General features: G+C 37.8%; 1 protein-coding gene across 7 annotated transcripts in view; it reads left to right on the forward strand.

The window, feature by feature from the left end:
- Positions 1–13,605, forward strand: part of DOCK3 (dedicator of cytokinesis 3) — a 408,834-nt gene that overhangs the window by 96,271 nt on the left and 298,958 nt on the right. For 6 of the 7 annotated variants that reach the window (XR_013830244.1, XM_079934759.1, XM_079934762.1 and 3 more), the window contains exon 4: positions 11,903–11,958. Coding sequence is in view for 5 of the 7 variants with exons in the window: in XM_079934759.1 (XP_079790885.1) it covers positions 11,903–11,958 (56 nt within the window). In the remaining 2 variants the exon portion in view is untranslated. Of the gene's footprint in view, positions 1–11,902; positions 11,959–13,605 lie in introns of those variants that run through there. The other variant, XM_079934765.1, reaches the window with a different exon arrangement.

Consider the following 13,605-nt stretch of genomic DNA (forward strand, 5'->3'; position numbering starts at 1 on the left):
TATCATGTTTGCTTTATTTTTCATGTTCCTTGAAGTCTTGCTTTGCTGTCTTTCCATTTGAAGAAGCAGTCACCTCCTTCATTTTTACTGACTCTCTTCGGTAGAGAAGTATCTTCTGTCAGCCCTGCTGGTTATTCTGAGGCTTTCTTAGACCTTTGCTATGTATGCACCTACTCCACACTTCTTGTTCTCTTTTTTGGGGTGGAATTTCTAAGATTGTATGCTTTTTCTCAATCCTGCAAAGTTAGGCTGGTTGCTGCCAGTCTCTTGTTTGCTTCACCTAGGGTGGTGCTGCATGCTTAAGTTTATGTGCTTTCTCCCAGTTCTGCAGAATTGAATGGCTTTCTGCATGTGCTTAGTAGCCATGTACAAAGGCTTGCACTCATTACCACCCTTGGTGGTGTGCACAGGGAACTGGCCACAGAGTTAGGGAGTGTGATGGAGTGTGCAGAGCATTGAGGATGCTCATGGGCCAGTTGGGAAGATCTGCAGGTGTGAGGCATCTCCATTGGCTCATGGACAGGCTTCCTGATGGAGTCCATGAAGTAGTTAGTAGGATCCATGTCCCTTTGATGCCCTTTGATTCCTGGTTCTTGGTATGATGAGTGATTTTCAACTGAAGCCTGGACCTTTGGGTATTATGAGACTCTGTATTTTATTTAAACCTTCAATTTTACCTGGCTCTTTGTGACAGTGCTTCTGCAGAGGGAAGAGGGGTTTTACCTCATTACTGCCAAGGGGGTTTGAATCCCATGTTTCCCACTCAGCCTCTGTTGACACCAAAGGGTGAAGGCTCCTTGTTTTTCCTTGTGTGGGAATTCCAGCTTCCTACTAGTGTTCCACTGATTATTCACTGGTTGGAAGGCATTGTAGTACTTCCTTACTGCTCCCCATGTGGCCTTCAATGACACCAGGAGGAGGGTGGTGGTCTTGTTATTGCTGAGTGATGGTGAAAGTTTGAGCTCTCCCCTTGGCCTCTTCTTATACCAGCACAGCAGGGTGATGTAGGGAATCTCATTAATACTTGTTAGGGGTAGAAGTTCAGGTGCCCCCTAAACAGTAGTCTCCATTGCCAGAGTGCTGGTGGCTTATTATTGCCTACTGGCATAGAAGGTCTTGGCTCTCAACTTGGTTTTCTCTGATACTGTACCAGTTTGGGTGCCTCATTACAGCCTGATGAGGGTCAAAGTTCAGTCCCTCCAATTGACCTTGCTTGTGTGGGTGGGAGTTGGGCCATTGCTTTTTTTGGGTGGTATTTGGAAGCAATATAGTGGTTATTATTGAAAAGTTTTTTGTTTTGATAGGTGGATCCTTTCCTGGTTCTTAAACTAGAAAGAACAGGGTTTTTTAGGGTCTTTTTCTGTTTGTGCCTTTTGGTGTTTCCAGGTCTCCAGCTTTTTTAGCTTCAAGTAGTGGATACATAAGGTAAAAGAAAATCTAGAGAGTTCACCACTGTGCTGTTTCTTGCATCTCAACCCCAGTGGTTTGCCTTCTTCTCTTCACCTTTCAGAGTCTTCCAGTTTTCAAAAGTACTTTTATGTCCATATATATATATATATATATATATATATATATATATATATATATATGACACACATGTTATATATATGACATATGTATATTTTTATGTATATTTTGTGTATCCATATGCATGTTTTATATATATATATATATATATATATATATATATATATATATATGATGTCCAGAGTTTTACATTGTACTTAGCAGGAGGAATAGTGAAAAATATGTCTTCTTCCATCTTCTTAGAAGTATATGCTAATTCTGTGTGTTTTAAACTTTTTACTATTAATTCTTCCCTTACAGATAACCAGTTGTCATCATTTAGGTTTGGTTATATGTGGTTGTGTGTTTTATCCTATTTTCAATCCCATATTTTCACATATTAGATTTCTCTGTTGGCATAGGTTATAGTTTATTATGAGCCAATATATAAAATACATTACTGGTGGCCTTGATGTCCAAGGTAACCACAAAGCAAAAATCTACAGTAGATTCACAAAAGATAGAGTTATGGGAATCAAAGCATACCACAGTGGAAGAATCATCAATTCATAAAGGAAGGCAGCAAGAAAGGAAGAAAGGAATAAGGGAACCATAAAACAGCCAGAAACAATTAATAAGATGGCATTAGTAAGTCTTTACCTATCAGTAATTACTCTAAATGTAAATGGATTGAATTCTCCAATCAAAAGGCCTAGAGTGGCTTGATGTATTAAAAAAAAACAGGACCCAGCTACATGCTGCCTACAAGAGACTTACTACAGCTTTAAGGACACATGTAGCTTGAAAGTTAAGGTATGGAAAAAGATATTTCGTGCAAGGGGAAACTAATAGAGAGCCCAGGGAGCTATACTTATATCAGATAAATAGACTTTAAGCCAAAAATTAACTAGAGACAAAGAAAGTCATTACATAATGATAAAGGGGTCAATTTATCAAGAAGTTATAACAGTCTTAAATATATGTTCACCCAAAATGGAGCCCCTAAATATAGTAAGCAAATACTAATAGATTTGAAGGGAGAAGTAGATAACAATACAATAATAATAGGAGCCTTCAGCACCCCATTTTCAGCACTGGATAGATCATCCAGACAGAAAATCAACAAGGAAATGTTGGACTTGAACTATATTTTAGACCAAATATAACTAAGAGACATATATAGAATATTCAATCCATCAGCAGCAGAGTACATGTTCTTCTCAGTTGTAAATGGAACATTCTTTAGAATAGGTCATATAACAAGGGTTTAGCAAATTTAAGAAGATTGAAATCATACCATGTATCTTTTCTGACCATAGTGGTATGAAACTAGAAATCAGTAACAGCAAGAAAACTGGAAAATTCACAAATATATGAAAATTAACACATTCTGAACAACCAATGGACCAGAGGAGAGATTAAAAAGAAATCTCGACACAAGTGAAAACAGAAACACAGTATGCCAGAACCTGTGGGATACTGCAAAAGCAGTTTGAAGAGGGAAGTTTATAGTGATAACTGCCTACAGTAAGAAAAAAAAAAAGATGTTAAATAAACAACCTTACTTTACATCTGAAGAAACTAGAAGAAAGAAGAAGAAACTATGCCCAAATTTAGCAGAATCAAGGAAATAACAAAGATCAGGGTGAAAATAAATGAAAAAGAGACCAAAAAACAAGAGAAAAGGTTAATGTAACTAAGAGCTGGTTCTTTTAAAAGATAAACAAAATTGACTGAGGAAATAAAAGACTCAAAATGAGAAATGAAAGAAGAGACATTGAAAATGATACCACAGAAATAGAGGATTATAAGAGACTACTATGACAATTGTATGCTAACAAATTGGACCACCTAGAAGAAATGGATAAATTCCTAGAAACTTACAACATATCCAGAATGAATCACGAGGAAATAGAACATCTGAATAGTCCAGTAATCAGTAAGGAGATTGAATCAGTAATAAAAAACCTCCCAACGAAGAAAAGTTCAGGGCCAGATGACTTCACTGGTGAATTCTACTAAACTTTAAAGAAGAATTAATACCAGTCCTTCTCAAACTATTCCAAAAATTGAAGAGGAGGGAACACTTTCAGATTCATTTCATGAGGCTAGCGTTACTCTGATACCAAAGCCACATAAGGACAGTGTAGGAAAAGAAAAATACGTGTCATTACTCCTGATGAATATAGATGCAAAAACTCTCAACAAAATATTAGCAGTTTTAATAGCACATGAAAAGGGTCATACACCATAATTAAGTGGGATTAATGCAAGGGATGCAAGGATGGTTCAACATTCACAAATCAGTGAATGTGCTATACTGCATCAATAGAATGAAAGATAAAAATCATATGATCATCTCAATATATGCAAAGTTTTTTGACAAAATACATCCTTAAATGAATAAAACTGAGAACAAATTGGGTTTAGAAGGAACACACCTCAATCTAATAAAGGCCATATGTGATAAGCCCACAGCTAATGTCATACTCAGTGGTGAAAGTTGAAAACTTTTCCTCTAAGATGAGGAACAAGACAAGGGTGCCCACTCTCACCACGCCTATTCAACATAGTACTGGAAGTCCTAGCTAGAGCAGTCAGGTAACAAAAGGAAATAAAAGGCATCAAAATGAGTAAAGAAGTAAAATTTTATTTGTTTGCATATGATATATAGAAAATCCTAAAGATTCCCCCAAGAAACAGAACTAATCAATACATTCAGTAAAATTGCAGGATATAAAATGAACACAGAGAATTTAGTTGTGTTTTTATGCACTATCAATGAAATATCTGAAAAAGAAATAAAGGAAACAATCCCATTCACAGTAGCATCAGAATAATCAAATACTTGGGAATAAATTTAACCAAGGAGGTGAAAGATCTGTACACTGAAAACTGTAAAATGCATTACTGTAGTCCAGCTGCTGATGGGTTTGTGTGGTATAGATTGAGTTTATTACTGATAGTGGTGTGGGCCAAAGAGTATTTAAAAAATACGCCATCTTCTGCTCACCCGCCGGGGCGGGCGGGTCTGGGAGCTGAGGCTCAGGCTTCGGTCAGAGCGCAGGGAGAGGACTGGGGTTGGCGGCGTGAACACAGCCTGCAGGGGTTAGTGCACCACAGCTAGCCGGGAGGGAGTAGGGAGTATGGGGAAAAGTCTGTACCTGCCGAAGAGGCAAGAGACTTTTCCTTCCCATTTTGTTTCCTGGTGCGGGAGGAGAGGGGATTAAGAGCGCTGCTTAAAGGAGCTCCAGAGACGGGTGCGAGCCGTGGCTAAAAGTGCGGACCCCAGAGACGGGCATGAGACGCTAAGGCTGCTGCTGCCACCACCAAGAAGCCTGTGTGCGAGCACAGGCCACTATCCACACCCCACTTCCGGGGAGCCTGTGCAGCGCGCTACTGCCAGGGTCCCGGGATCCAGGGACAACTTCCCCGGGAGAACGCACGGCGCGCCTTAGGCTGGTGCAACGTCACGCAGGCCTTTGCAGCCGCAGGGTCGTCCCGCACTCTGTACCCCTCCCTCCTCCCCCCCGCCACCCCCGGCCTGAGTGAGCCAGAGTCCCCGAAGCACCTGCTCCCGTAACCCCGTCCTGTCTGAGTGAAGAACAGACGCCCTCCGGCGACCTACATGCAGAGGTGGGGCCAAATCCAAAGCTGAGCCCCGGGAGCTGTGAGAACAAAGAAGAGAAAGGGAAATCTCTCCTAGCAGCCTCAGAAGCAGCAGATTAAAGCTCCACAATCAAGTTGATGTACCCTGCATCTGTGGAATACATGAATAGACAATGAATCATCCCAAATTGAGGAGGTGGACTTTGAGAGCAAGATTTATGATTTTTTCCCCTTTTCCTCTTTTTGTGAGTGTGTATGTGTATGCTTCTGTGTGAGATTTTGTCTATATAGCTTTGCTTCCACCATTGTCCTAGGGTTCTATCTGTCCATTTTTTTCTTTAAAAAAATTTTTTTTCTTAATAATTATTTTTATTTTAATAACTTTATTTTATTTTATTTTATCTTCTTTCCTTCTTTCTTTCCTTCCTTCCCTCCTGCTTTCCTTCCTTCCTCCCTCCCTCCTTCCCTTCTTTCTTCCTTCCTTCCTTTCTTTCTTTCTTTCTTTCTTCTTTTTCTCCCTTTTATTCTGAGCCGTGTGGTTGAAGGGCTCTTGATGCTGCAGCCAGGAGTCAGTGCTGTGCCTCTGAGGTGGGAGAGCCAACTTCAGGACACTGGTCCACAAGAGACCTCCCAGCTCCACATAAGATCAAATGGCGAAAATCTCCCAGAGATCTCCATCTCAACACCAGCACCCAGCTTCACTCACCGACGAGCAAGCTACAGTGCTGGACACCCTATGCCAAACAACTAGCAAGACAGGAACACAACCCCACCCATTAGCAGAGAGTCTGCCTAAAATCATAATAAGTCCACAGACACCCCAAAACACACCACCAGATGTGGACCTACCCACCAGAAAGACAAGATCCAGCCTTATCCACCAGAAGACAGGCACTAGTCCCCTCCACCAGGAAGCCTACACAACCCACTGAACCAACTTTAGCCACTGGGGACAGACACCAAAAACAACGGGAACTACGAACCTGCAGTCTGCAAAAAGGAGACCCAAACACAGTAAGATAGGCAAAATAGAAGACAGAAAGACAACAGCAGATGAAGGAGCAAGATAAAAACCCACCAGACCTAACAAATGAAGAGGAAATAGGCAGTCTACCTGAAAAAGAATTCAGAATAATGATAGTAAAGATGATCCAAAATCTTGGAAATAGAATAGACAAAATGCAAGAAACATTTAACAAGGACCTAGAAGAACTAAAGATGAAACATGCAACGATGAACAACACAATAAATGAAATTAAAAATACTCTAGATGGGATCAATAGCAGAATAACTGAGGCAGAAGAACGGATAAGTGACCTAGAAGATAAAATAGTGGAAATAACTACTGCAGAGCAGAATAAAGAAAAAAGAATGAAAAGAACTGGGTACAGTCTTAGAGACTTCTGGGACAACATCAAATGCACCAACATTTGAATTATAGGGGTTCCAGAACAAGAAGAGAAAAAGAAAGGGACTGAGAAAATATTTGAAGAGATTATAGTTGAAAACTTCCCTAATATGGGAAAGGAAATAGTTAATCAAGTCCAGGAAGCACAGAGAGTCCCATACAGGATAAATCCAAAGAGAAATATGCTGACACATATTAATCAAACTGTCAAAAATTAAATACAAAGAAAACATATTAAAAACAGCAAGGGAAAAACAACAAATAACACACAAGGGAATCCCCATAAGGTTAACAGCTGATCTTTCAGCAGAAACTCTGCAAGCCAGAAGGGAGTGGCAGGACATATTTAAAGTGATGAAGGAGAAAAACCTGCAACCAAGATTACTCTACCCAGCAAGGATCTCATTCATATTTGATGGAGAAATTAAAACCTTTACAGACAAGCAAAAGCTGAGAGAGTTCAGCACCACCAAATCAGCTTTACAACAAATGCTAAAGGAACCTCTCTAGGCAAGAAACACAAGAGAAGGTAAAGACCTACAATAACGAACCCAAAACAATTAAGAAAATGGGAATAGGAACATACATATCGATAATTACCTTAAATGTAAATGGACTAAATGCTCCCACCAAAAGACACAGAGTGGCTGAATGGATACAAAAACAAGACCCATATATATGCTGTCTACAAGAGACCCACTTCAGACCTAGAGACGCATACAGACTGAAAGTAAGGGGATGGAAAAAGATACTCCATGCAAATGGAAACCAAAAAAAAGCTGGAGTAGCAGTTCTCATATCAGACAAAATAGACTTTAAAATAAAGACTATTAGAAGACACAAAGAAGGACACTACATAATGATCAAGGGATCGATCCAAGAAGAAGATATAACAATTGTAAATATTTATGCACCCAACATAGGAGCACCTCAATACATAAGGCAAATACTAACAGCCATAAAATGGGAAATCGACAGTAACACATTCATAGTAGGGGACTTTAACACCCCACTTTCACCAATGGACAGATCATCCAAAATGAAAATAAATAAGGAAACACAAGCTTTAAATGATATATTAAACAAGATGGACTTAATTGATATTTATAGGACATTCCATCCAAAACCAACAGAATACACATTTTTCTCAAGTGCTCATGGAACATTCTCCAGGATAGATCATATCTTGGGTCACAAATCAAGCTGTGGTAAATTTAAGAAAATTGATATTATATCAAGTATGTTTTCCGACCACAACACCATGAGACTAGATATCAATTACAGGAAAAGATCTGTAAAAATTACAAACACATGGAGGCTAAACAATACACTACTTAATAACGAAGTGATCACTGAAGAAATCGAAGAGGAAATAAAAAAATACCTAGAAACAAATGACAATGGAGACACGATGACCCAAAACCTATGGGATGCAGCAAAAGCAGTTCTAAGAAGGAAGTTTCTAGCAATACAATCCTACCTTAAGAAGCAGGAAACATCTCGAATAAACAACCTAACCTTGCACCTAAAGCAATTAGAGAAAGAAGAACAAAAAATCCCCAAAGTTAGCAGAAGGAAAGAAATCATAAAAATCAGATCAGAAATAATTGAAAAAGAAATGAAGGAAATTATAAAAAAGATCAATAAAACTAAAAGCTGGTTCTCTGAGAAGATAAGCAAAATTGATAAACCAGTAGCCAGACTCATCAAGAAAAAAAGGGAGAAGACTCAAATCAACAGAATTAGAAATGAAAAAGGAGAAGTAACAACTGGCACTGCAGAAATACAAAAGATTATGAGAGATTACTACAGTCAACTCTATGCCAATAAAATGGACAACCTGGAAGAAATGGACAAGTTGTTAGAAAAGCACGACCTTCGGAGACTGAACCAGGAAGAGATAGCAAATGTAAACAGACCAATCACAAGCACTGAAATTGAAACTGTGATTAAAAGCACAAACAAACAAAAGCCCAGGACCAGATGGCTTCACAGGCAAATTCTATCAAACATTTAGAGAAGAGCTAACACCTATCCTTCTCAAACTCTTCCAAAATATAGCAGAGGGAGGAACACTCCCAAACTCATTCTACGCGGTCACCATCACCCTGATACCAAACTTGACAAGGATGTCAGAAAGAAAGAAAACTACAGGCCAATGTCACTGATGAACATAGATGCAAAAATCCTCAACAAAATACTAGCAAACAGAATCCAACAGCACATTAAACGGATCATACACCATGATCAAGTGGGGTTTATTACAGGAATGCAAGGATTCTTCAGTATATGCAAATCAATCAACGTGATACACCATATTAACAAATTAAAGGAGGTAAACCATATGATCATCTCAATAGATGCAGAAAAAGCTTTCGAGAGAATTCAACACCCATTTATGATAAAAACCCTGCAGAAAGTAGGCATAGAGGGAACTTTCCTCAACATAATAAAGGCCATATATGACAAACCCACAGCCACCATCATCCTTAATGGTGACAAACTGAAACCATTTCCACTAAGATCAGGAACAAGACAAGGTTGCCCAGTCTCACCACTCTTATTCAACATAGTTTTGGAAGTTTTAGCCACAGCAATCAGAGAAGAAAAGGAAATAAAAGGAATCCAAACTGGAAAAGAAGAAGTAAAGCTGTCACTGTTTGCAGATGACATGATACTATACATAGAGAATCCTAAAGATGCAACCAGAAAATTACTAGAGCTAATCAATGAATTTGGTAAAGTAGCAGGGTACAAAATTAATGCATAGAAATCTCTAGCATTCTTATACACTAATGATGAAAAATCTGAAAGTGAAATTAAGAAAACACTCCCATTTACCATTTCAACAAAAAGAATAAAATATCTAGGAATAAACCTACCTAAGGAGACAAAAGACCTGTATGGAGAAAATTATATGACACTGATGAAAGAAATTAAAGATGATACAAACAGATGGAGAGATACACCATGTTCTTGGATTGGAAGAATCAATATTGTGAAAATGATTCTACTACCCAAAGCAATCTACAGATTCAATGCAATCCCTATCAAACTACCACTGGCATTTTGCACAGAACTAGAACAAAAAATTTCACAATTTGTATGTAAACACAAAAGACCCGGAATAGTCAAAGCCATCTTGAGAAAGAAAAACGGAGCTGGAGGAATCAGACTCCCTGACTTCAGACTATACTACAAAGCTACAGTAATCAAGAGAGTATGGTACTGGCACAAAAACAGAAATATAGATCAATGGAACAGGATAGAAAGCCCAGAGATAAACCCATGCACATATGGTCACCTTATCTTTGATAAAGGAGGTAGGAATGTACAGTGGAGAAAGGACAGCCTCTTCAATAAGTGGTGCTGGGAAAACTGGACAGGTACATGTAAAAGTATGAGATTAGATCACTCCGTAACACCATACACAAAAATAAGCTCAGAATGGATTAAAGACCTAAATGTAAGGCCAGAAACGATCAAACTCTTAGAGGAAAACATAGGCAGAACACTCTATGACATAAATCACAGCAAGATCCTTTTTGACCTACCTCCTAGAGAAATGGAAATAAAAACAAAAATAAACAAATGAGACCTAATGAAACTTCAAAGCTTTTGCACAGCAAAGGAAACCATAAACAAGACCAAAAGACAACCCTCAGAATCGGAGAAAATGTTTGCAAATGAATCAATGGACAAAGGATTAATCTCCAAAATTTATAAGCAGCTCATTCAGCTCAATAACAAAAAAACAAACAACCCAATCCAAAAATGGGCAGAAGACCTAAATAGACATTTCTCCAAAAAAGATATACAGACTGCCAACAAACACATGAAAGAATGCTCAACATGATTAGTCATTAGAGAAATGCAAATCAAAACTACAATGAGATATCACCTCACACCAGTCAGAATGGCCATCATCAAAAAATCTAGAAAGAATAAATGCTGGAGAGTGTATGTAGAAAAGGGAACACTCTTGCACTGCTGGTGGGAATGTGAATTGGTACAGCCACTATGGAGAACAGTATGGAGGTTCCTTAAAAAACTACAAATAGAACTACCATATGACCCAGCAATCCCACTACTGGGTATATACCCTGAGAAAACCATAATTCAAAAAGAGTCATGTACCAAAATTTTCTTTGTGGCTCTCTTTACAATAGCTCGGAGATGGAAACAACCTAAGTGTCCATCATCGGGTGAATGGATAAAGAAGATGTGGCACATATATACAATGGAATATTACTCAGCCATAAAAAGAAACGAAATTGAGGTATTTGTAATGAGGTGGATGGACCTGGAGTCTGTCATGCAGAGTGAAGTAAGTCAGAAAGAGAGACAGGTACCGTATGCTAACACATATATATGGAATTTAAGAAAAAACAATGTCATGGAGAACCTAGGGGTAAGACAGGAATAAAGACAGAGACCTACTAGAGAACGGATTTCAGTATATGGGGAGGGGGAAGGGTAAGCTGTGACGAGGCGAGAGAGTGGCATGGACATATATACACTACCAAGCATAAGATAGATAGCTAGTGGGAGGCAGCCGCATAGCACAGGGAGATCAGCTCTGTGCTTTGTGACCACCTGGAGGGGTGGGATAGGGAGGGTGGGAGGGAGGGAGATGCAAGAGGGAGGAGATATGGGAACATATGTATATGTATAACTGATTCACTTTGTTATAAAGTAGAAACTAACACACACACACACAAAAGAAATAGAAAAATAAAAAATAGGCCATCTGTGTTTTATTTCAAGGGAGTTTTATACACCAGGAAAAAGAGTGAAACATTGATTGGAAAACTTATTTGTTTTCTAAAACAATACATTTTTTATCCCTTAGGAATTGAAATCAAATTATGGCAGATACCAAAGTGGAAACCGTTTGGAAAGAGTAAAAGAAGAAATATTTATAAAAGCTCCCAGATTGATTTATTCTTGTGAATACAAATGTTACCCAGAATGTGAGAATTCTTTCTCTAGCTCAGAGCTGGATAATCTGTAAATTGTTTGTTAGATGATGATGTCGTTTTGTAGATACATGTCAAGCTCTGTACGTTAAGTCTATATCCTAAGAGTGATTTGATGAATATTTCTAAAACTTAAAGAAAATTGATTTTTGGTGGTTGCTTAACATCACAGTTGTTTTTTCCCTGAGGATAGACTCTGATTGCAAATGACAGTGAAGTTCCTGTTGAATATAGTTTGTGCAACTTTGTATTCTTAATATGTAAAGTGGTTGCTACATTAAAAGATGTACTGTGTTGTTGATAGAGTAGTTCCATGCTGAAATCTGGCTGCTATTTTAGTCTATATGAGATGTTAATCACAAATTACTTTTTCTAATGGAAAACCTTTTCTCTTTTACAGGGGATCTTTCCTGCAAATTACATTCATTTGAAAAAAGCAATTGTCAGTAATAGGGGGTGAGTAGTTGGCTTTACTAAATTTATTTATAATTTTTATTGGTTGCAGAGGAAGGCTGTTTTCTTTTTGGTTCATAGTATAAAATATGTTATTGGCATGTTTTCCTGCAGAAAATATACCTGTTTTATCATATGTAATTCTGAGGACATAATTTTATCTTAAAATACTGACAACTTTAACCTCTTTTCCTGTATACTGGAAAGGTAATTTGTTACAAATTTTAAAAACAATTATGCATGCAGCATGTTTTTTAAAAATGATGTACTATTTTGAGAATAGTCCTTGATGAGAGTTAGTGATAAATCTGTCATTTTGTTTCTGTATGTGAAAGTGAGGGAGACTTTTAAAATCTTTTCTTTCTGCAAATAGAAATTGAAAAAAACTGTAAAGGCATACCTAAGGATAAAAGGACAGTGTAGAAAATGGGTATGTAGTTTGGTCACAAATTTGTGAAACATAAGCAATTTCTGAATAGAGGAGAGACGAATTGTAAATATATCAAAATGTTAACATTTGTTGTTTTTGCATGTTCAGATTTTGGGTGATTTAAAAAAATTCTTTACTGTCATGTCTTATTTTTAAAAGTAATAGGTATTATTATTAGATTGTGATTTTTTATTTTAAAATTCATCATTTTAAAATATAAAATTTAAGGTACTGTCTAACTATGTAGCTTTTGGTACTAGAAATTATGTTTTTGACCAGAGGTTGAGTTAGCATCAGAGTATCCTTCTGGTAAGTTAGGGTTTAGTCAGGAAAAGAGAAACTTATGAGTCACTTTATGAAATAGAATCTAATATAGGGAATTTTAGACACATATTTGAAGAGTGAAAGAAAAAAAGGAGGAAATACCGATATAACCCAGAATAATCACTGCATTAAAGCATTCTATACTCTAATGTCTGGGAATACAAAAGATAATAGGTTGGGGATACCGGAACCCAGGAACTGCTCAATATTTTAGTATATACATCTTAAGAAAAAGTACATTCTCTAACATAATCACAGTATAATTATTACACTCAGGAAATGTAACATTGATATAATAGTACTATAAAATATATAGTCCATATTCAGATGTCTCCCTAATTGTCCCATGAATGTCCTTACTAGCTGTTTTCGTTTGGTTGGTTTTTTGGGGGTCGGGGGTGTGTGGTCCAGGATCCAATCAAGAATTAAATATTACATTTTATCATTGTCATGTCATAAACTCTTTTAATTTAGAACAGTTCTCCAGCCTTGGTTTTCTTTTTTCTTTTCATGGCATTGACTTTGTTGAAGTGCCCAGGTCAGTTGTTTTGCAAAATGTCCCTCAATTTGTATTTGTCTGTTTCCTCATGGTTAGATTCAGCTTAAGCATCTTAGATAGCAATACTACATGGGTGGTGGTGTGCATTAAAATGGTCAAATTTCTCCTGGATATCTTCCCAATGCTTGGTTAGATCAGCAGGACTGGGACTTGGGGCTCTACCTTAGCAAATATCAACCAGGAGTTGAGGGCCTCTCAGTCAGAGAACATGCATTGTGTTTCTATCATGTACCTTCTTCATTGCATCCTGCCATACTCGGGAGCATAACTGTGCTCTCAGTGCTTCCTAGGGTATATCATCTGCTTCTTCAAAAACTTGTGCCATTTGTACTGAAGT

Source organism: Stenella coeruleoalba, assembly GCF_951394435.1.
Source record: "Stenella coeruleoalba genome assembly, chromosome: 10".
NCBI lineage: Eukaryota > Metazoa > Chordata > Mammalia > Artiodactyla > Delphinidae > Stenella > Stenella coeruleoalba.